A 26,897-nucleotide genomic window follows, 5' to 3' on the forward strand; every position below is an offset into this window, starting at 1 on the left:
CATCAGTATAGGTATCTTGTAAGTCTTGATAAAAACCCTAACAAAAACACACTTGGGCATGCTGCCTTTTATAAAGTGAGCAAATTCTCTCATGCCAAATGTGAAAAAAAAAATTGTGCTGAAATTGGTACCTGACTCAACATGTGCTTCAATTCTAATTCTCCACATAAGATATTTGATTAAAGAAATACACCCATGTTCTATTTTCAGGTCTGGAAGGATCTGTACCAAATCATACATAATCCTCATCATCAAATTCAATACAGTATTTTAGCAACAAACAATTTTTCCTGACTGCAACTTCCTTAATTATGCTATGAGATTTTCAAGTTTCCAAACCTGTGCTAGCAGGCTTTGTGCACATTTGTTCAGGTTTGCTTGTATTTTTTTTTTTCACACTAACCAGAAACACCAACCCAACACCTGCTACTTCCATTCCTTCCAATAGCAGCATCTTCTTACGCCGGTAGTCCCAGAAGCCCTCTCCTTTCTGATGGGAAGGAGTACACATTCTGTTTTTCTTGAGGAAGAGAAGGAACCACACCCTCTCTTCCTGGAATATACAGGGGGTACTGGTCCTCCCATCTTCCAGGGTATGGGGAAGAAGGGAAGCTGCCTAGTCAGACTTTATTTCAACTCAGTCCTGGGAACATCATCTGCACCAACCCCATCCTGCAGCAATAGGGCAAGAAGAAGGTGCTCCTCCGTGGCCCCCCGTGAATCAAAGCCAAAGAATTGCTGCCATACTGTATCTGGCTATAGCAAGGGAAAGAGATCAGGTATGGGTTTTAGAAGTGGGCTAAATTCCCAATTCAGTGATCCTGGGCCAAGCTCGATAGCTAGGCAACTTTTGCTTGCTTCTGTGATATATATATATATATATATATATATATATATATATATATTGGTGAACATTTAGCTCTCGTTATCATGAACACAAATCATTTGTAAGAGTTCTGAGTTATCTAAAGGAGACTAATTTACAGTACAGCTCCGGGGGAGTCAATTGGGAGGAGTTATTTGTTGTGCATTTAAGTAAAATGTTTGTAAATTTCAATGACCTAGTGCTCATTTGCAGTGACATCCCTTTACAGCACTGTGGCAGTGTAATTAAGTTTGTGACCACTTTCCGATCCCTTCACGCTGCCAAATGGACCTTACTGTAAAAAGACTCAGGGCTTAAGTGTTTCTTTTTCCCAGTATATCCAATGAAAAAAAATCACATTACCTTTTTTGCTTTCAACCAAATTTTCTTGAAGATCTTTACCAGAGAAAACATGAATGAATATTTCCACGTGACCAACTTGATTTTCAAAGGAACACAGGCTCCCTCTTAAATTTCACTTTTATTATTTTTTGCTATGTACCATGCTGCTGTTCTTATCTGATTAGCGGCTCTATTTTTTATAATTTCACAAAGAATTGTTGCTGAGGTTTTTTTCTTTTCACTTTAGAAAACCAGATACAGATCTGTAAGACAGTGCTCAGGGACTTACCTTTTGTGTTAACTAAGTTACGTTTCTAGTATTTCTAGAATTTTCTGTGGTTAGGGATGAGTGGATTAAGTTAGACATAAAGAGGTCAGGAAAAGGACTTCCCCCTAATAAAATGAACATCGGCAGCCTATAGGGAGGTGTTACGTTTCAAAATACCGCCTGTTTAAAATCCAGTTAGTTCAAGCAGCAGCCCTCCATATGGATATGCCATCAAAGCTGGGCATGAAGTTGTTCTGGTTCCTGAATTTAAAAGGTCCACTGGAGCTGGCAACTAAATAAGGCTTGACATGACCTCTAAGAGAAGAGACAAGCTTTCTGGTTGCAGTTGTGAATTTATACACTTTGTGAAAGCAAGGCTGCTGCCCTTTGACTGCTTTCTCTTTTCTCAAAATAGGTTTTATTCTTGGGCAGAATAAGAACGAAGGACCTGATCCAAAGCTTGTTCAAGTCAATGGAAGGCTTTTCCATTGACTTGACTGGTCTTTGGATCAAGCCCTAAAACAGCAGACCAAATCCAGCACCAGTTTACACTCTGTATAATCCCATTTGTTGCAAAGAGACTCAGGGTATATATAAATCAGTGCTTAATTTAGCTTGCTATGTGAAATGTTCTGGGCATCCAACTGATAATTTATAGAAGAGACTTTCCCCTGGGACCATGCCCTATGGCTATTAGAACAGGTAGAACATTGTATTAATAATTATGTAATTAACCAAAGGCAAGAGGTCCAATTCTCACTTATCCTAAATCCACTTTACCTCACCCTTGTCATGTAAAAAGGCCTTAAAGTGACAGTATATTTTAATTTTTTGGGGATAATTACAACAACCTCATAATGTATTTTACCCAAAATGATGGATTTGTGCTCTCAGCCATACCTTCATCTTAATGTGGTTTTTAGCTGGGAATTCAACAGGATTGAATCCACATTTGTTAATGATCTGAGTTGGAATTTAGTGTGGGGGCAGGGGTTAGCTATGTTTCAGAAAGAATATGTAGCTTCCCCCTCCGTTATAGGCACTTTTCTAAAGTCCATATTGATTTCACTTCCATACGTTTCCTTTCTTCCAGGTTTCGTACAGAGTTAAACCCTCTCATAAAAGTTGTCAGTCCGTTTGGATGTAATTGATTGATTTTGTGCCTCTTTATACCGTTAATTCCATCCAGTACTGTTCCTTCCTAAACGCAGAGATGCCATATTCTGTTGGCCAGAATCAAGAGCATTGCTTTGTTAAACTTTTATTTCTCTTTAGTAGATAATGATTTAGTAGATTGTTAACGAGACACTCTTTTTTGCTCATTTCTATCCTTGCTCTTAATTACAGTGATGTAATTCCACTAATTCAATTAAACCAATCTGGATTTACCATGGTGTAAATGATCAGAATCTGGCCACGTATAATTTATATGTGTCGCCAAGTATGGTTATATTTATAACTGCCTAGATACCATGTTGATTGGGTGAGGGCCCAGATCCACTAAGGCACTTAGGCATTAAGTCTTCAGTCTAGGAACCTAAATCCCAGTTTTAGCTCCACTGCAATTCACGAAACTCCCGCTGAATTCCGTAGCCACCTAAACTCACTCGGTGATTAAGTTTCTGTCTGTGGTTATGCACATTACTGCCCCCCTCGAGGCATACAGCTGCCTAAATCGAGTGCACGGCCTGATCTGGTAGGTGTGCTCAAGGAGCACCTGCTGGATCAGATCCCATTCAACATCCATCTAGCGGAGGAGCTAGCTGTTGCTCACCTTATGACTGTTAGCCCAGTGGTTAGAATATCGGGGAGACAGGTTCAATTCCCCACTTTGCCAGATGGAGGGAGAGACTACGAATGGGGGTCTCCCAACTCTCTGGAGAGTGCTGTATCCACTGAGCTATGGCATAGTCACATGTGGGACTCCCTCAGTCTCCCATTGAAGCTGTTCTGCAGTGGATAAATAACAAAAAAGTTATTGTAACAGGAGGACTGGACTCAGGGTCTCCACTTCCCAACTGGGTGTCCCTTACCTCATTGTCTCTTTTTTTCTCTCTGGCTCAATGCTACAGAGGAACAGTCATTGGGCCAAATCTATCTGTGCTGTAATTCCACTCATTTCAGGGACATTAAACGACAGATGAATTTAGCCCAGTTTTTCTTAACTCTCAACTGCACTTACTAGATTCACAGGGCCTGAGTCAGATCTCACACATGTGCAGTGCCATTGATTTCAGTGCAATTACTCATGATACACACTGTACTCCGAAGCAGAAGCATGTACTGAAAATACTAGTGTTCCAATAATATCCTGAGTCTTGGGAGAGAATGCATGGCCCTTGTTAGCTTGCCAGGAGAAAGCACTCTAATGCATTATTCCTCATTTTCTCGTAATATGCTGCCTAATTGCGACGAAGGTCAAATTAAAACCATTTCTACCCGCTGCTTTTGTAAGGCAAACCTTATCTTAAACCCTCCATAATTAATGTTAAAACAATAGAAGACCTAATTTCCCCTCATTTCCCCCTCCCCATTTTCTGTCCAGCAGCAGCTTAACAGAGCTTCATTTCTTTATCTAATATTGGAACGAGCAATAAAGTTGATGGTTGAAATAGGTTGGAACATGACAGGGAATTGTGGAGAAATCTCACAGGGGAGAAGGGGGACAACACGTACTTACCCTATTCCCTGCTACCCTGTCCTTAAGGCCCATCTATAGATAAGGAATCCATCTGGGAATGATCTTTTCTGCAACAGGAATAAGTGTAAACACCATTTTTAGTGTAAAGACCCTCACAAACTGCCTTTTTGTTCTGTGTTTGTACAGCACCAAGCACAATGGGGTCCTGGTCTAAGAGGGCCCCAGGCGCGACCGCAATGCAAATAAATAATAGTGCCTGGATGGGTTAGGCTAACCAGCTAGGCTAATGTTTTCAGACCTGGGTCACTACAGTTATGGGCCTGAAGATGACTGCTGTGATTTTCAGAGGTGTTAAACATCACTGGCTCCCATGGGGAGACTGGGTGCTTGGGGCCCCTGAAAACCAAGGAGTACAAATTCTGAAAACGTTGGCCCTAGAGGCCTGAGGGGACTATTTAAATACATTCAGCCTCTCAGTTACCTAAATGGTAGGAGGTCCTTTCAAATGTCCCAGGGTAAAATGGCAACCCCGGATTAGTGCCGATGACGGGATACGCAGTCCTCCTTGTTCCATACCAGGTGGCTGAGGCCCTTTCAGGATAGTAATTTTTCAGTGACATGCCAGGCACATGTGTGACAGCTGCCATGCCAGGGATTGAAACTGGGAACTCCAGAGCTAAAAGCATGAACTGGTACTGCTTGAGTGAATGCTCCCCAGCTGGGCCTGTGACAGGCTCATTTTCTATGTGGACCGGGCACCTAAGGGGCCCTGTAACACAGAATGGCTCTTTTCAATAGGTCTTTAACGTCTTTGTGACAGAATTAAGAGTCTTTGGCCCAGATCCACAAAGGTAATCAAAGCTCCTGACTTCCATTTATTTCAATGTTTGCAGAGTTGTTGTAGCTGTGTTAATCTCAGGATCTGAGAGAGACAAACTGGGTGATGTAATATCGTTTTTTGGACCAACTGCGCTGTTGGTGAAAGAAACAAGCTCTCGAGCAGCACAGAGCTGCTTCAGTACTGGAGAAGAGCTCTGCGTAGCTTGAAAGCTTGTCTCTTTCACCAACAGAAATCGGTCCAATAAAAGATGTTATCTCACCCACTTTGTCTCTCTCTATTGATTTCAGTGGAAGTTAGGTGCCTAAATACCTTTGTGGATCTGGGCTCTTGTGCCTGATTCTCCTCTTCCTTGTGCCCAGTCACCCCAATGTATCTCCTACGATTTCACTGATTTACAGGAGGAGAAGAACCAGGGCCAATATCTTCACTGGGGAAATGTACCAAATAATTCAAACAGGTTTAAAATTTGTTTAGCTGACCTCTGTTTAACTAACTTGATTACAAGAAGGGTTCTGGTTGCTCAAGCGTGGTCTGCAGTGCATGGGGACAAGTTTGGAAACAAATCTTAAACTTTTGGGAAAATTTCCCCAGAGCAAACAAAGCCTGAGCATCTCAGTACAGGTTAGGGAGAGAAGCTGCCACCTGAAGTTAAGATGCAATTCTTTTGCAGGAGTGCCAAAAATAGCGCTGGTGCTTGTGATTTGCAGGCTTTGCTTTTGCTTTGCCGTTAAAATCAAGGGTGTAACTTACTGTAAATAAAATGGACTAGGAATATGAGAGGTAATCTTATCTATCAATCTATCATTTCTATAGTGTCTGTCACCAGACTACCTAAGAGCTTTTATTCAGTGCCCAATCATCTCTCTCAAGGAAATTGCTCACCCCAGGAGCTTCCTTTCTGGAAGCAGTGGAAATACTCAGTTGCCAGCTTGGTTGATGGATTTACCTTGGTACCAGTTGGTTTATTACAGCATGCCTTTTAGCCAGTTTTCTTTTTTTTAAAGTGAATTATTTTAGTGCTGTTGAAAGGTTCAGGACAGACAGAGCAGGAGATTCAAGCACTATCTCTCTATAGAACAGATACAGGATGGTCACTGGCAGCAAAGCACCTGTTAATACACTCCAGAATTAGTAGCTTTTTTTGCAACTGCATCACATTGTTCGCTCATATTTAATTTGTGATCCACTAAACCCCCTTCAGTACTGCCTAATCAGTTATTCCCCATTTTTGTAGATGTGCATTTGCTTTTAAGTGTAGTCCTTTGTACTTGTTTTTCATCATGTTGATTTCAGACCAATTCTCCAATTTGTCAACCCCTCCCATTTTAGTGTCATCCACAGATTTTATAAACATACTCTCCACTCCATTATCCAAGTCAATAATGAAAATGATGAAAAGTACCATACCTAGGACTGACCTCTGCAGTACTCCACTAAATTCATCCCTTCAGTTTGATAGCATTGGTAACTACTCATTGAATATGGTCTTTCAACCAGTTATGCAACCACTCTATAGTCATTTAATCTAGACCATGTTTCCCTAGTTGCTTTATGAGAATGTCATGTAGGACTGGCCAAAAGCCTTACTAAAATCAAGATATATCATATCTATCTACAGCTTCCTCCCATCCACTAGGCCACTAACCCTGTCAAAGAAAGAAATTAGTTTGGTTTAGCATTGTTCTTGACAAATCCATGTTTGCTATTCCTTATAACCCTATTATCCTATGATTGTTTAATAATTTGTTCCGGTATCTTTCCAGGTTTTGAAGTTAAGATGAGAGAGATATAATTCCCTGGGCTTTATTTATTCCCCCTTTTAAAGATACGTACTATGTTTGCCCTTCTTCAGTTCTCTGGAACCTCACCAGCCCTCCACCAGTTCTCAAAGATAGTCGCTGTGATTGCTTCAGCTGGTCCCTTAAGTACCATAGGGTGAATTTCATTAGGCCCTGCCCCCTTGACTATATATAACATCTAAATATTCTTTAATCTGTTTTTAACTTGTACATAAAGGTATCTAAGATAGATACAGCATACCATTATGTTAACTGCATTTGATCAGCCATTGAAACTGGATTTCCCAGCCGTATTGACAAAAAACACCAACAAACAGCCTGTCTTTATGATTCATGGACATTTCTGGCAAATCTGTAGGTGATACACTAACTCTTGAATTCAGGGTTTTATTTTCTGTTGAAATATCAGAGGTTCTCACATTGAGATTATCAGACTCTGCTAATTAGTTCCCTAGTCATCTGAAGCATAATCAGAAAAGAGTCGCACACTGGCTTACCCAATATGAAAGATCTGTCTTCCAAAATACATGGGTAACGCAGCAACAAGTTGGATGTCATGGCTTTATTTTTGTGCCCAGTGAAGGCCTTGTGTTTAACTTCACACAGTATGTCTACGAGTATGTATGGAGCTGGTAGATGTAATTTCCAGTACGAGGAAACATACACATGCTGGTTCTGATGGAGCTAGCGTGCCAAAAGTGTAGCCAGGAGTGGCAGGAAGGGCAGGCTCCCCTGAATGCAATCCTGTCTGAGATTATAGGTATGCACTCAGGGGGCTAACCCTGTGTGCTGCTACAACTACACTTCTATTTTTTGTGCGCTAGCTTGATTAGCGCTTCCACGTATTTTAACAAAGATTTATTAGCCGGACACTTTTTTAGACAATGTATGGCATAATGTGTGTATTCTTCTGGAAGCTATTTTTAAGTGCACTGGGTCTTCAAAGTTAGTTGGAGGGAAGAGCCGTTAAGAACACACCATGATGACAGGCAGTTACACAGCTTTCAGCAGACATGCTGCTGAGAGGAAGAAAAAACTCAGTCTATTTGGTTGCCATTATATCAAACAATGTAAAAGGGCATTGATCCTAATCCTGGGAAACCGTTGCTTCAATATTTTATGTGAGTCTGAAGTGTAATATTGCTTAGGATAAACACTGAATATTTCATGTTAAGAGACCTGAGAGAACACTGGCCAATTAACCAATAACAAGGTTAGCAATAGCAAACTGTTGTGTGCAGAAAATTGTAAACTCTTACAAGCTTTCACCTCATATTCTGCAGCAACTTAATTTTGCTTTATAAACTTTAATGCATGGGCCACTTACACATTTTAATTAGGGACGTGTGACCCTCCTGGAGTCTGAGCTTTATATCTCTTCAATTAGTGTTCATGCTAGGAAAATGAATTCACATTTCCAAACATTATTTTCCTGTAATTAAAACAATTTCCCCGATCCCTGAGTACATCTTGGGGCAGTTAGGCCGAGCCGTCACCTGTGCAGCCAGTCATGCTGCTGTTTTCAGTGCATATCAATCTACCTGCACTGGAAAGCACCTTCCCAGCTGCAGTGTAGAAATATCCATAGGGCTCTCAGTTATAGCCAGATTACTGTAAGGAAGACAATGGGGCTACAGAGGTGTAACTGGACAGAATTCAGTCCAGGAACAAGCTAATACAGCCCGCTGTGGTGGAACCTGGTGGGAAGGTACGATGCCCTGTTAGCTTCTGCCCCATTTGAGATGAATGTAGGGTGGGGACGTGGGAATAGTGCTACACATATGACAGAGTGCCCCCTTGTGGAGGAGTAAAGATGGTTTGTGCACGTCATTTCACTACCTAGGTACGTACAACAGGATGGAAGCAAAGCCTTCATGGCCCAATCCTGAAATGTGTTAAGTGCCTACCAAGGAGCGCTGAGGCTCTGAACTCCTGTTAAAGTCAATGGGAGTTGTGGCAGCTCTCAGAAGGTGCTCAGCACCTTTTAGGATTAGGCCTTTTCTTTGCGCTCCCTTGGTTCTCTGGGCCTTAATCAGATTTTGAAAGCTGTATGTGTTCGTAGTTTAATTGATCCACACCTGCATTTTGGTAATGTGTTCCAAGACGCGCTCCCTGGAGATGTATAATTGGACTTGAAGACAGAGATGATAAGGCTGACACGCCACCATCATTTTGAAGTACCTGCAGTAAATTTATTTGACATAAAAAGCACCTGCCATTGACAGATACCAGCAACATTTCTCCTTCGGGGGAGAAGCTTCTTTTTGCATTCCCATCATGTAGAACTGGAAACTTGAATAAAAATGATCTTGTTTTCCTACATAGGTAGAACTGTAGGAAGTGAAATATACATGCACCTTGAAAGCTGTGCATTCTTGTTGTTGAGCACAAGCTGTCTTTAAAGACCGGACACCTGACTGTGTTTTTTCAGGTTTTTGGTTTTTGTAAAAATCTAATCAGAAAGAACATTGGTGATTTATTGGGGTGAGACCAGTTGGGCAAGTTAAACTAAACATGAAAAAACAGTATCACTAACTACATGATACAAGAGATGGGAAATAGATGATATTCACTCTGAGTGACTCTTTTCCTTCTTTCCCTTGCTTCTTGGGGCTAAATCCTGGTGTCCTTATTCAGTGGGGGCAGCAGCTAAGGCTGTATAAAGATGGCAGGATTTGGCAATTTTGTTTTCCACCATGGATTCTTAGGGTCTTATTTTCATTTATATTAGGGTCACTTTATCTAGCACTATTAAAAGGCCAGACTTACTTTCGCTGCCAGAGTGGTGTAAAGTTTCCAAGTGTAAACAAGAATCAGGCCCTTAGTGCAGGGACCATATAGTTCTTTGACAGTCATAAGCACAAAGTAGGGGTTTAAAACCCTCATTAAAATATTTAGGTTCAAGCATAAAATACTTATGTTCAGTAGCATGTGACACCTATATTTTATCATAAATGCTCTGGATTTTGTAACAGATGGAGGGCATTCTGTGATGCAACAGTTGTAATGAGACTGGAAAAGCCCATTGTTTAGAATAAGCACTTGATATGTGAGTGGGTTGGTAGGATGGGATCTGAAGGCAGGCTTGTTACAATAGAGTTTAGTGGTTGAGGCATTAGAAGTGATACGCATGGCTTTGGCCAACAATTCATAACTTGGGAGATTCAGTTCCTTTTGTTTTCAAGGTAAGCCCCAGCCCTTTTAAGTTCCATTTCTCACTTTTTCTACAGTCAATTCATAGTAGATCTCAAGGTGCACAGACAAGGTCTGACCAATGATCAATAATTTAAAAGATGGTAAGGATTAACAGATCTAATTTAAGGCTCGATCATGCTAAACTTTTACTACCATGAGTAATCGTTACTCATGCAAACAGTCCCATTTACCCTGTATAAGTAAAGATTACTATTGTAGAAAGCTTTGCAAGATAAGAGCCTCAAACTGTGTAAAACTTGTCTTTAAATAGGATACAGCCGACCACTAAACGTTACTTGGCTGGTATATGCAGTGTTGTAGCCGGGTTGGCCCCAAGTTACTTGAAAGACAAGGTGAGTGGGGTGATATATTTTATTGGACCAACTTCTCTTGGTGCAAGAGATAAGATTTTGAGCTTACGCAGAGCGCTTCTTCAGGTCACGTTCTGCTGGTGAGATTTTCAGCGGAAGTTCAGCTCTGTTCCTGCTAGAGGGTGCTGCATGAGTCAAGTGGGGGCAAAGGGTGACAGTTCTGTCCTTATATTACAAGTTGAATGCCATAGTCCTGCTGCATACTGGACCACTGCAAAGAAACCAGACCCATTAATGCAAGTCCAAATCAGAAATCGGCAGTGAGCCAAAGAAAAGGGAATTAGTGTCATAAATGGGAAAGTAATGAGCAGAGATGCATAGGCCATCACAAGTATCAAATAGGGGTTGTAAAATGAGTGTACATGTTAATGAAGAGGATCTAGGTATTTATTTGAATTGTACAGTGATATTATTGGCAGAAGGGTGGCAATGAGTTTAGATTCCCCTCCCATCCCCACATAGAACATAGTTAGACACAGTCTTAGCCCTGAAGAGATTACAATTGAAGAAGACAATGCTAGACAACACTTACCACGCTATGGACACTCTGAAAGGTAATCCTTTATTTAGTTACTAGTACAAATATCCAGCGCAGCTCAGCAGTGAGGAAGAGAATGACATTAGCCAGGGAATAGAGAATGCAGATTACCCAGCAGGACTGACAGCAAGTGAGGAGTTTTCTGCTCTAGCTATGTTGTCAAATGGGATAAGCTGCTAGCAGGAAACGATAGTACCTATTCATATGCATTATTTATTTGCTCTGTCCAATTGGTCCTTCTGAAAATACTGTTTGGATTTAATTTGCCCCCCGTCACTATGGGTCTATCACCTATGTTTTCACTTGAAAGATGAAAAGAAAATCGAAAGACACACAGTACTTATTTAGATTTCTTGCCCTTCCCATTACCCCGGTCAGGATGAAGTTAATGTATGCTCTTCCTATTGTTTTCCTTAGTTCACATCTTTCCATTGAGGTCCAGAAAGTAAATAATTTTCCAAGCCATTTTTTTAACAGCATGAGCCTCCGGCGCTTGCAGTTTGTCATTCTAGGTGACATTTTATGCCCTCGGTCTTCTGGAATATGATGGCATGTTTTTCAGACCCAAATGCTATATGGCCAGCTGATCACACCACCTGGTGCAAAGGAATACAATATACCTACAGCACCAGAGAGAGAAATGTAACCTTTGATTCTGTCAAATCCCCAAACCAGTGCACCAAGGTGATCTCTTCAAATGGTTTCCTTCTTGAAACTGCAAAAAAGTATCGCAGAAAAGATATCCAGCATTCGGTTATTAAGAGCATACGGGGCGACAAGTGGCTCTTTGCTGGTGGACTGTTTATTTCAGGTGGGACTTTCAAAAGTACACGTTGTCACTGCAGAATGCCTTGCTGCACTTTTTATTCCTGCCTTCTGTGAATCAAAGGTTTTTAATAAGTGGGAATGGCACGGTACAGCCATATCACTGAAGAGTTCGTTAAAGAGTCCCTGTTATACACCAGACAGTCTTGAAGGTTTCCCAAGCTACAAAGGGACCAATCTCAGAGAGAATGAGAAAAGCCTTCCTGGGGATAAATGATTCATTCCCATGTTTGTAATAATGCTTCGTTTTACACATTACAGATAGCAGGCATGCTGTTTACTAAGAGACTAAGGAAGGATTACCGGAGCAGAGCCCCTCAGCTGGGCACAGTGGCTCTGATTCATCATTGCTCTGGTGTTTGAAGCAGGAACAGGGAGGCGGTGGCTTGCACCTGCCCTATTCTGGGGATGCTGGGCTGGTTTTGCCCTGGAGAAAGCTATAGGATGCTCAAAGTTGCACCTCGACTGCAATGGGCGCTCGTATCTCTGGCACATCCCACAATACACCCTGTGGGAGAGCCTCCTTCAGGGAGGGAGGGGGGCAGAGATGGCTGGGTGTTGTCTGTTTTGCTCTTTATACAATAAAATACCATTATGCAGAAACCACCCAGGAGGGTCCCAAATAACCATGTTTTCTGGGCATACACAAACATGCATGGCCTTGCCACATATGCACTGCTATTCTGACAGCCTCTAAAACGTAGAACACCGTGTTAGTGCCACTAGAGGACTTACACACTCTTTAAAGGAATACTACTCTATTCCTGTTCACTACATTCTGCCACTTCTACAGAGGCCACGTGTGCCAAGAGTATTCCCTGGGGGCTATCTGCAGCTGTGGCGGACATCTTTGTATTAGCATAACGAGCACAAAGTGGGTTATGTGAATTTAGCACACTGTCTCCAGGAGCACAGGGGAGTGGGAACATGAGCATCTGACACTGTTTAACAGGATGTGTTTTGTGTCCACACCAGGCATCCCACCTGGGGCTAGCTCAGCTGGTGGATTCAGGTGTGAGACCATGGCCCTACTCTCCCTGTGGAGTCTGGCATTATGTAGGTCTGAGGGCTAGGGGATAGCCGGCACTGACTGTGCCCAGCCTGCTCTCCATCCACACAGCGGGTGGGACCAATCTAACCCTACATTTTTAGACAATACAGAGGTAAGAATGGCCATGCTGGAGTAGTCACCAGAACATTATTCTTTTACATTGTTTTTAATAAATCAAAAGCTGATGCTGTATAAATGTTTTCAAGCTTTTTTAGTGGATACCCTGTAATGATAAATATTTGGGTTACAGCCTTTTTTTTTTTATTGTTGTTGTTGTTGAGTACCGTTGTGTAAAAGTCTAATAGACAGCCATTTGCTAAGTCCTTCTGTTCTTCTGAAAACTGAACAGTGGGACTTATTTAATCGCCTTATGTTATTATTGATATTCTTGTTCAGTGTAAATAATTTTACTGAGAAAAAAAATGTATTATTGCCAGCTTTGAGCTACTGAATTCTTGCAATAGAAAGCCTCCGGTCTCAGACTGTGTGAATGTTACACACAGGATCTTGAAAAGGAACATGAATCCTTTCTGACAATTTCACTGAAGTCGTGTGTGTGGTTGTGGTTTGTGGTTGGGCTGGGACAGGATCCAATTATTTTGGTCATGCCTGTTCATGAAAGATGAATTCCAATTGGAACAGGTGCAGAGAAGAGCTACTAGGATGATCAGGTAAATGGGGGGCCTATCTTATGAAAGGCAACTAAACGAGCTTGGGTTGTTTAGCCTAGCAACATGAAGGCTGAAAGAGGATAATCGCTCTTTATAAACACTCAGGGGTGTGGTGGAGGGAGGGAAATACAAAGGAGGCAGAAGAGCTATTTGAACTAAATGACAATGTTGGCACAAGAATGAATGGTTATCAACTTGCATTGCATAAATGTAGGCTGGAAATTAGAAGTTTTCTGATCACCAGAGGAGTGAGGTTCTGGAACAGCCTTCCAGTGGGAGTAATGGGGGCAAACAACCTAACTAATTTTAAGATGGAGCTTGATAAATTTATTAATGGGATTATATGTTAGGGCTCACTGCGATAGCAGGAGCCTGGACTCAGGGTCCCCACATGGAGGGGAAAAAGGGTACACTTTAAAGGCCTTGGGGGGGTCTGGCCCAGGCTGCAACCCCCATTACCATGAGGAAAAAATTGAGGCTAAATTATAGATCATGCCTGAGGATATTTATAGAAACTTATTTCCCTGTATCTATGTATCTGTTGTCCAGATTGTGTGAGATTTGCTGACGCCGATCAGAAGCAGTGTTCAAGCAATGTTCTGAACAGTGAATAGCTGGGCCTGCTGGCCCAGCCCAGGCCCTTCTCTAGACTAGAGAGTGTGTGCTTGTGCAGTTAAACTAGGGCTTGTAGTTTGAGACTGAGACAGAGAGATACATGCTCCTCTCTGTGACATGGTCTGTCATATCAAGATCAAGAACGACCAGCCCCAGAGTTCCTTGTGCATAGGCAGGAGAGAGGGAGAGCTGGTGGGAGGGGCAAAGTGTCTAATTCACTCACAGTCACACACACACACCCCATACTGCCATGTCTGGTGGTGGCTATAAATACAAATCAGGCAGCCAGAAATGTATGGAGGTAAAAGAAAGGGAACTAAAAGAAGCTAAAGGACTAGCCCAGTGAGGTGGAAGATTATAACAGATAGGATACACTGCTCGCTCCACTCTCAGACACATGCTGGAGTGCATATGCTGATGCTGTCCGTCCACTCACAAAGCATCTTCCAGGTATTCTGGATGCACTGGAATGTACTCTTGAATTAAACTTGACACAGGAAGCTCAATCACAAGTAGAAGCACTGAAAAGGTACCTCAGCTCATTTTTATGTCTTTTGATGGCTAGCTTCTGGTACAAAGTTCTTTCAAGCATTGGGGATCTAAACAAGATTTTACAAGCCAGAGGAATCTCTCTTGAATCAGGGGTAGCTCTCATTGCTGATATTATTGAAGAAATAAAACAACTTAGAGATCAGTAGCCCAAAATTCTACAGGACGCATGTCTTGTAGCAGAAGGCATGGGAATTTTGGCACAATTGCCAAAGAAGAGAGGAATGAAACAGAAAAGATTTCATGATGAGACATCTGAGCCTGAGGAATCATCTTCTACCATCTCTGAAAATGAACCCGAGTCTTTATTCAGAAGGAATGTTTTTGATGCAACTTTGGACAATGTCATCTGCAAATTAGCGCACAAATTCAAAACAACCAATAACATTTGTTTGACATTCCGTTCAGTCCTAAAATAGATGACACTAGAGCCTGGGATACTGGAAGAAGCTTCTAAATGACTACTTCACAAGTATCCTACAGATCTTTCCGAGAATTTTCCTTGTGAAATGTTGCACCTGAAAAAAATCTTCGTTTACTTTTGGAAAAGAATATGAACTACCCCCATTTATCTTGTTTTTTGTAAATCTCATTTAATAACAGCAACTAATTTTCAGTGAAGTGTGCATAGCCTGATGGATTTTTTGCACACTGCCAGTGACTGTGGCAGAAGCTGAAAGAAGTTTCAGCAAGCTAGCACTCATCAAAAACTGCAGGCGTTCTACAATGGGGCAAGAATGGTTAAGCCACCTAGTTATCTTGTCTATTGAGTGTGAACTTGCAAGAGAAATTGACCTTGGGGGGCTAATTCATGATTTTGCAATGAAAAAGGCCAGAAAAATAAAGTTAATTGGCCTAATTGTTTGCAGTCACATTGGTCCATTAGAATAAATAAATCAAGACATTGACAAGATATAATACCTTTATAATGACCAAAAAGTTACAAAATAGTCAGCAAACTTGTAGGACTCTCAGGCTGGGTGTTATGTTAAACAAAAATAGCAAGGGGGGCATTTTTCAGAGATGTAGAATATGTAACAGTAATTTTAGGATTCAAACGTTTTTCATGGCTCATGAGATCATATGTAGGGGATAAGGAATTGTGGTATGTGTGTGGGAGGAGGGGCCCGTGTTACAAATTTGTACTGGGCCTAAAAAATTTATGCCTGGGCCCTGCCTGGACTCAATGACCCAGGCAGTCTCTTCCACTCCTATGACCTGCAGAGACCCTGAAGAATTTTGTAGAGAGCTTTTAAGATCCTCTCCCCCAGCTGTCTTCAGAATGATTTCTCTATCAATCAGCACTGAGTCCAGAAAGTGCTTCAATGATCTCAGGGAACACTTTGAGATACCTAAAAAGGTACTAAGTACTTCAAAAGGAGAGGAATAGGTTCAAGGTAAAAAATGCTAAAGAAGTATGTACGGGAAAGAAATGTCATCAGAAATATGCAGGATGTAGAAGGTGAGGCCCAAATCCTCCACCCTGCATAAAGTCTAAATCAACAGGTTTGCCACAGGAATATTTGCAGAGAACAGGATCTTTCCCTGCGTCTTAGTTGCTACTGCAGTCCATGGACACTACTGTAGCCTCTGCATCAGTGTGCCAAATGGAAGGAAAAGGATGGCCAGAGGAACTGCATACTTGCAGATGAACTTACCATGCCTTTGCAACTCATGAACCCCTGAGCTGTTTCCTTTACTGCTGTGGATAGGGCTCCTGCAGACACTGGTTCTATGCCTTTCAGGCTGTATTTATGCCACAGAGAAGGTAGGATCTAAGCCCCAATGTATAACAAAACTGTGGAAACATTTCCAAGAATTCACGTGTTCTAGAGCAGTGTTTCTCAACCTTTTAAGTAGCAAGTACCCCCTAACTTCTGAAAATTTTAATAAGTACCCAACACTCAATTTTCCACGGGATTTTATATTTACAGACTAATGTGAGCCATATGGTGGAAGAGGTGCTGAGTATATAAGGCCGTGATATAACAGATGTCAGATCTAGTGGGGGTAGGGTTACCACCGTTACACCAGGGGTACACAACTCAAGTATGTATCTGGGCTAGAGGTGATGTTGGCCAAAGCTAGGAGGCTTTGAGCAGCATGCCAATGCTGGGGAATATAAAGTGCCGCACCAAATTTTTTGCCATAGATTTAAGAGGAGGAAGGAGTGAGAGAGAGAGACAGGGAAGGAGGGCGAGAGAGAGAGACAGGAAAAGAGGGTAACTGGTGAAATCTGGGGCTGTCATAGTTTTCTGAGCCAAGTAGGGAGGCTGCTGCCTGGCTGCCAGCCCGGGAGGTGGGCGACTGCCACCCAATCTGAGCTGGGGCGGAGGAGGCTTCCACGTTGGCTGGGACCCAGAGATGTGGGCAGACAGCTGCTGCCCGTCTTCAAGCCGGGGCACTGGAGGCTGTCCCTTGGCTTGGAGCTGCGGCGCGGGTGGCTGCCACCCAGCTGCAAGCCCAGCTCGCGAGACGCAGGAGGCTGCCACTGGGCTCCCATTTGGGAACTGGAACCCGGCAGGAAGCGGGGGGCTGCTGCCCACTTCCCCCAGAAGCTAGCGGCTGCCGTCTGCCTCCCAGTTGGGAGCTGTGACCGGGCGGCTGCAGCCTGGCTTTCCCGCACTGTGACGGCTGCCACCGACTCCTAGCTGGGAGCTGTGATTGGGTGGGGAGCAGGCTGCTGCCGCCCAGCTTCCCCAGAAGTCGGCAGCTGCTGGCTGCCTCCCCTTCACTCTGTTTTTCCCCGGGTACCCCGTCTGTGTGTCGTGTATCCTCAGGGGTACGTGTGCCGCAGGTTGAGAAACTGTGTTCTAAAAGCAGTAGTGGGACCAAAAGTTCTAACTAGAAAAACTATTATGATGTGGTGTTTTTATTCTATTTTGAATAAAATCTTAGCAGGCTAATCCCCTTGCATCCCAGTGCCTGGCTAGAAATGAAATGTCTTAAAGAGAGACCAGGAAGAATATTTCTACACGAGAAGGCCTCCAACTGTGAAAGGAGGTATCCTTCATGTAGAGTCGATAAGACTGCACTCGTGCCCTGCATCGAACATGAGTTCATTGAAAAAATGGTGACTTAGCCTCTGTAGCACTGTAGGTTGTGATAAGTCATGTTAGACACACCAAAAAAAAAGGGGGGGGGGGGGGAGCGGGGTAGAAAAGCAAACATCTTACAACCATGAAAAAAGGTGCTCTTTCAAGTTAAATCAATAGAACTACATCTCTGGCCTGCATTAAACATGAGTCTTTAATAGAGTTATTTCAGTAAACAGAATCTAATGGCCGTAGTAGCCACAAGCTGACTGCAGAGATACCTACTTCAGGAACGTGGCATGTTATTAAAAGGTGAGAAGTGAGTGAATATAGACAATGCACAAACAAAAATCAATGCCTTTAGTCTCCCTCTTTGTGAAGGTTTGGTGTATTTACATTTACGCTCCATGTTATGGTAGCAATAGAAGCCATCCACCGTTTGTCACTTGTATTAACACTTGTAGCACATAGGAAATAAAACTTATGGTGAGCATAAGACTTGGGGGAACACACTATTTAGCTGTAGGTATTGTGGCAAAAAGAATGGTTTGGGTTTTGTTAATGACAGCAACACTTTCTAGGGCATAGTAGATCTACAATATATCCAAAGGTAGAGGGCATCACCTGGGCATCATAAGCTATGGAGAGGTGTGTGTGTGTATGTGCGTTGGGGGGGTGCACGCAAACAGGTGTCAAGGGGTCACAACAACCCATATTGCTAAATGGAAAGGGCATCCCCCAGCAAGATAGGAGGAGGTTTGGGTGCCAGTATTGAAAAGGTTGAGAGCCCCTGTCCTAAGGAAGAAGGATGGCTATTGCAGCAGAAAGTAATAAAGGAAGGCCCCAAACTAGCAAAGAGATTGCAGTAGTGCACCCCAGCACGATATGTCATCATTGTCAGGACTGGGAGCTCTGAAGTTCTACTACAGCGGGATAGCAATGTCCTGCAGTTCAACGTTCTTATCAAAAATGGGGGGAGGATTGTGAACATTTTCATTTTTTAACTACTTCCTAATTTAAACCAGAAATAAAAGAGGGATAAAGAGACCACCTCCCTCAAAATGGAAGCAGCTCGTATGTTAAAAATCTTAATCAAGAGAGGAGGAATAACTGGAAATTACTAAGGATCTAAGTCTGAAGCAAGCTATGATGATAATATTTTAAAATAATATTGAAATAGAAGTGGTAATCTAAAAATAGTATAGCAATATTTCCAACTCCTGAGAGAAGGGATGGAATCAGAATCCACAGCTTATTCACTGAGATGAAAATATTAAAAGGCGCTGGTAGAACCTTGTATGCCATCCAGTAGGGAAAGCTCTTATGTTTCCAAACACACATGCAGCAAAAGGTGTTACATGGGAATTGTGATGGAAAAGGAATCGTCTTGCTCATGCTACTCTATGGCAGTACAGTTGCTCTATTGTCTCAGGGCTCCCGTAGCTAACTGCATGTGCTGTATTCCAACCAGGAGGGCTGGACCAATTTTTATAGTGAGGGTGGTGAGAACCATTGAACCAAACTGTAAACCTTGTATATGATGGAAACCGCTTTAAGTCAGGGGGTGCTACCACATCTCCCCCACACCCTTAGTTCCAACTCCTATTACTCCAACTGCCTTGGAGAGAGATTTGATCGGTAGATCTACATGTTCCACGATGCCTTGGCTGAGCACTTGCTAGACAGCAAATGGAAATGGACTCAAGGCACAAAGGATTTGAATTTGAACTTTCCCCAAGCCTGATTATTTCCTGACCAAACATTCTTATTTCAGCCTATCAGTTGCAGAAATCAATTTTAAAAGTTACTTGGAGACATGCCAGGACAGCGTGGACATTTGGAACAGATGTAAACAAGGCCTAAGGATTTTCTGTTGGACAGAAGTGGACCAGTTTAGAGTCAGTATACATAGCACCAACTTTTATCTTTTCACACAATACAGAAATGATGTAGCGTGAAAATTTGGCCCTGGGAATGGTTAACTCCTTGGCATTGTTAGCATGGTGCAGCAAAGCTTAGGGTAAAAATTGGACCTGCCAGGGACAACTCAACTCCCTAGTGGAGTTAGGCTGGGATTTTCAGAGGGGTGTAAGGCAGCTAGGCCAAGGGTTTTTTCAAGGAATTTAGGCATTGCTCCACCTACTGGCAGAAATGTAGGGAACGTTAGGGCCCTACAGGGTTATCTGGCAACTGAGTGATGGTTGTGTGACCATCATTGGTGCCTAAATGTTGGACTTAGGCACCCAAAGAGACAACTAGGCACCCAAGCTCCTTTATGAATCTAGCACCTAAGTCAGTTTTGAAAATGGGACTTAGCTATCTAAGTTACATAGGCTTTGCAATGCCCAGCTGAGCAATGCCCAAACACCTGAACTCCAAGTGAATTTCAATAGGATTTGGACACCTAACTCCAGTAAGTACTTTTGGAGGCAGGGAAGACGGACAAAGGAATAAGCATATTTAGAGTTTACAAGAACACAGGTAGTGAAAAGGAAGAATAGTGAATCTATCAGAGACAAAGGCAACCAGCAGAAATGCAATGGGAGATTCTGGAGTAGAAGACATTGCCAGAAATGCTAAACAAAACTTCAGTATGTTCTCCATTGCCACAGAAGCAAGAGGTCAATAAAAGAAGATGTTTGAACATTTCCAGATGAAATGGGAAATGAAGATAGCAGCTGAGAAGCAATATTGAGAAAACAACTTCAAGATCAGTGAAGCAGAGAGCAAGCGCGCGTCTTAAAGGAGAAAATGGTAAAATCATCCGAGAGGCCGCACAGCTGTTAACTAATGTTCCAAATGACTATGAAAGCATAACAGAGAGACTGTCATATGATAGCTCACTACTGGGGATAGCATTCTGAAGTGAACGGAGTCAGTACTGGACAAGGCTATAGCAATCCCAGTATTAAATTATACCAGCTTTACCTGATCTGTGTAACTGAGAGAGGAAGTGGCTCTGAGAGCAGTAGTAGTGGCAAAAGGCATGGTATAGGTGAACTGGAAAAGGAAACCCACAACATGTATTAAATATGGGCCACCGCCCTTCGGGTTCTAGTAAGCTACAATAATTCCTCCTCCATGAATGAATAAAATGAACACCTGTGATTTTGTGTGGAAGTAATTTCTGGATATGTGCTTGGAATAACTGGCATCTGGAATGACTATCTTGGTTTGCCCATTCCACATGCTCTGTTTTAGCACCAGTTACTAGGCTGGCTTGTTTATTTCATTTTCTGCTTCCCTTCCTAGGATTCTTTAGCATAGATCCAGCTTTAATAGGCCATTGCTTCCTTCCCTGACAGTATCAATATTCCCCTTTTGTCTACAATGTCTACCTATTTATGCATTTTATTTAACAACTAAATAATAATGAAAGTGTAACAAGAATAGATACCTTTGCAGCCTTCTGTCTGGGTACTTACACAACTCTAATGACCATAGCATGGGAATGCCTCACAATTCTGAATGAATTTTATCCTCCCAACATTATTGTACTGGTGTTTTACAGATGGGGAACTGAGACACAGAATGACTGGGTGACTTGCCCATGTCACACAGAAAGTTAGTAGCAGACACAGGAACTGAATCCCCATTTTGAATACTGGCTAGTGTTTTACCCACCAGACCAACGCTTCACCCTATAAAAAGGCCCTTCAAAATTCCTCTTAACCTGCACGAGGAGGGAGTATGTTTTTGAACAGGAACTCAGTGGTATTCAGGAAATGCCCTTCTGACCATGAACAATTTTAAAAGGCCAGATCTGTGGAATGGGGTCTATGAAATATATTTATATTATATATATGGCATCATTGCAAAGATAGAAAAAAAAAAAAAGAAATAAAACAGAGCAAGGAAAGTGACAGTTCCTATTTTCCCCATTCATTTTTCACATTGGTTTAAATCAGTGATTCAATGTATTTTCTGCAAAGTCTGAATATCCTGGCAGAGGTTCCTTTAGGTCCTTTAGTTAGAAAACGGACAACTACATTTCCTGATAAAAAACGCTTATCAATTTAATAAGATTTCCATAATTTCTGTTGCTTCAAGGGTTTTTTTAAAATAATGTTTTGTTCCGTATTATTTTATTTTGCTAGTAAATAAATCAGTTTAACTTTAAGAAATAAAGAAATATATATTTTCTGCTTTACCATGCTTAAATTTTTTTGATTGTGGCATATTCATCAGACTGGAACTTAATAGGAACTTTGCTCAGTTAATGTAAAACTCCGACTTCACTGTGGCCACGATTTCTGTACCGCTGAGCAGGGAAAGGTTATTCTATTTTGTGGAGGATTTCAGTATTTCAACATCTGGCTTTGTTCCAGTTCAGGATGAAAACCAAAACCTTGGAAGTCCTCATGCATGGGAAAGCCCTGGGTTCCCTAGCTCTGAGGCAGTCCACCTGGCTGGCTAGCCAGGCCCCAGAAGCTCGCCAGGTGGGCTAAAACTGTTATGGAAAAGCAGTTTTTTCCACTCACCTTCAATGGAAGTACAGAACTGTAGCGAGCTACTGATGTTCAGTAAAACAAAATGGGGCCTGTTATCCGGGGATATAAAGTGCCATATTAGATCACAGCAGCCTCTTTAAAAATAGTAGCCTCTAGTAAAAATACAATCAGGGGGCCCCCCAACCACTTGGTTAATTATTGCTACATGCAAGTCCAACTTAGCATATTCATTTTTACTGTTGTTGTAGCTAATTGTTTGTTACTGTAGCACTAAGCGCATGTCAGCTGTGACATTCTCACCTTGCTCAGTAAATCCCGATTATTAGCAACTCCTTGGTTGCCAGCAAAAAGTTGCCATTACCAAGCAGTTGCCAATAAAGCGGAAGGCAGGTTGGTGAAGCTGCAGCCAGCAAAAGGAAGTGCTGGGGCATGCACACTCTGGCTGCAGCCCTGCAAATCTGCCTGCAGCTGGGGCCGTTCTTCCCAAAAATGTTGTTCATAAGTGGCATGCACTTGCCAATATCCAAATCCCGTTGACACTGAAGGCAACGGGATGGGATTGGTTCCCAGCAAAATGTTGCTATTAACTGGAAGTTGTTACTATCTGAGTTGCTATTGCTGAGTTCCCTCTTGGGTTTTGGCCTTATTGGCACTGTACATCAAATTAAAAACAACAGGAGAGACTTCACCTAAGCATTCGCCTCAAACTTGGCAGTTCCTAAGGTTTTCCTGGAAGACTTCCTCTCTGACGCCCCCTACCTCCCTCTGCACCAGCCACTATCCAGGCCTCACATATGCCGGCTGGTATTAATAAAATGCAGCTGCCACTATGACGCAGAAGCAGTTTTGCATTTTTATGACGAGATTAAGTCCCTAACATGATGAGTCAAAAATTGAGCCCTGCATCCCTTACCAGGGTCTTCGAATTATTAATGTACAGCAACAGGCAAATAATTGTTTCTTATTGTAGTGTCACTTTGACACAACAGGGGAGAGAAATAGGTTCTTAGAAAAGATTTGATACCTTCATTCAGCTGCTTTCTAATACGATTAAGCAGCTAAAGCATATTCACTTGGATGGCATGCTGGCTGGATTTATAAGAGACTGAAGATTAATTTTTCTTTCTAGTGCATTTGCACATTCATTTTGAAGGCCTTCCCTTTGTTTCTTGAATGATCCTCCAAGCATTTACTGAGCATAGCTGCCTGCTGGAATACAGCTCAGCAGCACCAACACCCAGGAGACTATGGTGTCTTTTTAAAATTTTATTGGCAAGCCAGATATGTTTGTGTTAACCCTCAATCCCCTTTCTTTCTATATTAGATTATGGGGGCTCCATTTTTGATTAACCGTCTATACTGCTCTGTTGAAGTCAGGGGCAGTCTTTACATTAGCTCTAGTGTGCCTTGGTTAAGGCCCCAAATACTGCTGTAACATTGCTGTCTTTCGGCCAGGCCTGTATGGCGCATATGTTAAGTGAAAACAACATAGAGCCAATATTACCAACCTCAAGCATTCAAAAATCATCAGTCATGCCCTTCCAAAAATCCATGAAATTGGTTTAAAAATCATGAAATATTTTAAAACAACAAATTTGGAGGTTGTTTGTATTTGCATTTTGAGTTTTACGCTTTTAGAGTTCATGTTTTCAAGCTTTTCTCTGCGCCAGAGAAACTTAATTTTATAAACAAATGCTGAGATTTTTACATAATCACGTGACTCCAAGTGCTGGAGGCTTGAAGACAAACATCATATATCATGAGACTTGTGATAAAATTAAAAGAGCTGGCAACACTGCAGAGCAATGTGATAGAAAGAGACAGCCAAGACTACCCGGAAATAGCCTTGGCCAGCTGATGTGGGGTCAGGTAAAGGGCCTTCATGTAATACCAAACTATTTAACTGAAGAACTTGCTGCTGTGGAATATTATTTGAATGTAGGTTTTGTTGGCGGCATTTTCTTTTTAACTTTTCCATTTTATTTTTCTAACTAATCCATGAATTATTTGTATTTCTCAGGCTAAAAGCTAGCAGGGCAAATTTACATATAGTGTGAGCACTGAAATCTAGGCAGAGGACCAATATTTTGTTTTCTGAATAAAAATGTGCCCTAGTGCATTTAAAAGCTATTTGTGGGAATTAAAAAGTTTTCCCAGCAATGAATTAGATCAGTGATGGCATATCCCCTTCATCACAGCGGCACGATTTGAGAACGTATTGCCATGGCTGACACTCCTGGTTTAAAGCATTACTCTTAATACTCCACTAAGCCTGCAGACTTTATTGCTTGGCTCTCTATTCATTTAGTAGATTATGATGTTGTTATGCTTGCTCAGAGGTACCAACCCAAGACGAATTTAGAAAGGCGGTCTTCATTATATTGTCCTAATCAGGCAAACCCCTGTTGTAATGAAAGACTATAATTTTCTTGGCAAGTACTGTACTAGTTGAATGTGCTCTAGTGCCAGAGATGTAATTCCGAGACAACATTAGACGCCTAATTCTAAACGTAAAGACAAAGGGAAAGTTTCATCTAAGGAATGTCCTGTGACTGGGAAGGAGTGTATCTAGTCATTAGAATAGGGGTAGTGGGACTTATGAGTGCTGGATTCTATTAGCTCTGTTGCCAATTCACTGTGGGACCTTGTGTAAACCATGCACTTTTAAGGAGTTAAATCCTGCCCTCAGATCCATACAACCATGGTGTGGGGGGGTGGGGCAGAGTTAAGCAGGTAGAACAGCAGGTTCCAGGAACAAAGCTGGCTGCAAGAGAAATCCTTCTGTAAAGCAGGGATGGATGTCTCCGAGGAAGCTAGTACAATGCAGGAAGAGGATGATGTAACTGTTCTTCTTGGAAGGAGCAGCACACATTCCCTAAACACTGAAATCTGGAGCTGGCTGCTGATTGCAGACAACTTGCTAGCTAGCTGGGGCAACTGTACGCACCTCTCATAAAGTAAGTCTGCTGCATTACCCCCCCTCCCGCCCCCGGAGAGCTCCTGACACACTTTTCTCTCCTTCCTGCACTCTAATGAACCTATGTGTAGAGGTTAGACAGGATTCAGTCATCATGAATAGAAAGGGAGTGTGTTGTTCCAGCAAATGCAGACAGGCAGCACCTTGTAGTTCTGTCTCTCACACAGGCTAAACACAGCCTGAGCTACCACGCAGGATCTAAGTCATGCCCTGAAGCAGGAAGTCATGGAAGTTCCTACATCAGTGGAACAAAGAGCAGATTGTAGTCCTGTGTGTCTCAGTTTACCCAGTTGTATATTAATTCTAATTATCCTTGATAGTGAGAGAGGGCCTTGCAGGGCTTCACAGTTTGAGATCCCCGGCTGACAGGCATAATATAAAGGCAAAGTATGATTACTACTCTCATTCCACAAAGAACATTTCAGGCAGCATGCCAACAGACTATGTATCCAATCAAAGTTACCTTTGGGGAGGTGTGGGGCCGCCCTGCCCCAGGGATAGGGTGGTCACGGAGATGCATTTGGCCTCCCACGGGCGTGCACACTCCAAAGCCCCCTTCATGGGTGCAACACGCTGCCCTTCTGTTGAACAGAATGTAGGGGGGCAGAGCTCCATCTCTCTGGAGCACCATCTACCCCTGGGAGCAATGCAGGGGTTCCGGTGCCATCTGGGCCTCTCACGGTCCCCTGCATTCCACAGCACGTAATCACAGAGCTGGTGACCGAGCAAACAAAGCCATTCGCAGAATTAGCATGTTATAAATAAGATTAAGACTATGTCAACATTTTCACTGAAAAATCAAGGTTTTGTTAGAAGCACATATAGCTCCACCATGCAGTAAGGAGGAATCGGACAGAAAGGGTCCCTACAAGGGCTCCAATTCTTAGATACTCCCGAGATCTTCACCAGGGTGTGAGGCAGCATCTATACAATCTTTGTGCAAAGATGGAAAATGTGTAGCTTGCCTGCATTCTGCAGTAACCTGAGGAGACCTGCAGTTCCCTGGGAGTGAGTTAGCTACAGCAGTTACCACTGATGTGTGATGGGATTTTTAATTAGGCACTCTTTATAAAACTCTGTCTCTTCCTCTGCCCTCCACTTAAAATTTCATTGGAGAAACTGCAGATGATTCAACACATGAAATTGAATGAACAAACATGTAATTTATTTTTTATTTCATGGAGCCTTGGATTTTAAATTTGAGTCACAGGCATTAGATCCATGAATGACCAATAGTAAATTTTTCCAGTTCATAGATTTAAAAAAAACCCAAACCTGTTATTTGATAAAGAATTTCAGTGAAACTGAAGTATGTTACATCTGCCTGCATACTTTCTCCTCTTAGTTTTCAGAACAATGATAATTATCCTGTCAACCCGTAACCCCATTTACTTGAGTAATTCAAGTGCAAAAGAGAAGGAAAAAAACAAAAAAGAAAGCAACCACCCTTACCTTGTAGTTCCAACATATGTGTTCTTTTCACCCAATTAACACTGTTTCTCCTGAACAGATTCAGTGTTTGCAATTAGAATTGATGCAAGAAAGCGCTGGCTCCAGATGCTGGGGTTTCACCAGATAAACAACTCTGAAACCCTTCTGGGACACCAGTTGATGAATATGAAGCATATGGATATTTACCAAAGCTAACAAGTGTTGGTAATGCTTACCTGTAAAAGTTTAGGGATCAAATACTTAAGTGAAAGCAGCCCTAAATAAGAATGTATTAAAACTTTGTGCCTGTGAGCGATCTTCTAGCTCATTGTAAAACAATCAAGATGTTTGTCTGTAGACAAGCATGCTGTCTGGGAAGGATGTCAGCCCAGGAGAGGTACTCCATCATAGTGACAAGACAAACAGAAGGCA

The 26,897-nt window shown here is 42.3% G+C and overlaps 1 protein-coding gene across 1 annotated transcript in view; it reads left to right on the forward strand.

Moving 5' to 3' along the window:
* LOC137147603 (transmembrane protein 132B-like) overlaps positions 1 to 26,659 on the forward strand; it is a 198,251-nt gene extending 171,592 nt beyond the window's left edge. Inside the window, exon 6 of the mRNA XM_067539937.1 lies at positions 26,545 to 26,659. Within this exon, the coding sequence (XP_067396038.1) occupies positions 26,545 to 26,613 (69 nt within the window). The 3' untranslated portion in view covers positions 26,614 to 26,659. The remainder of the gene's footprint in view (positions 1 to 26,544) is intronic.
* The last annotated feature ends 238 nt before the right edge of the window (positions 26,660 to 26,897 follow it).

This window comes from Emydura macquarii, unplaced genomic scaffold, assembly GCF_026122565.2.
Source record: "Emydura macquarii macquarii isolate MOO-44397 ecotype Brisbane River unplaced genomic scaffold, CSIRO-AGI_Emac_v2 contig_554, whole genome shotgun sequence".
NCBI classification, from domain to species: domain Eukaryota; kingdom Metazoa; phylum Chordata; order Testudines; family Chelidae; genus Emydura; species Emydura macquarii.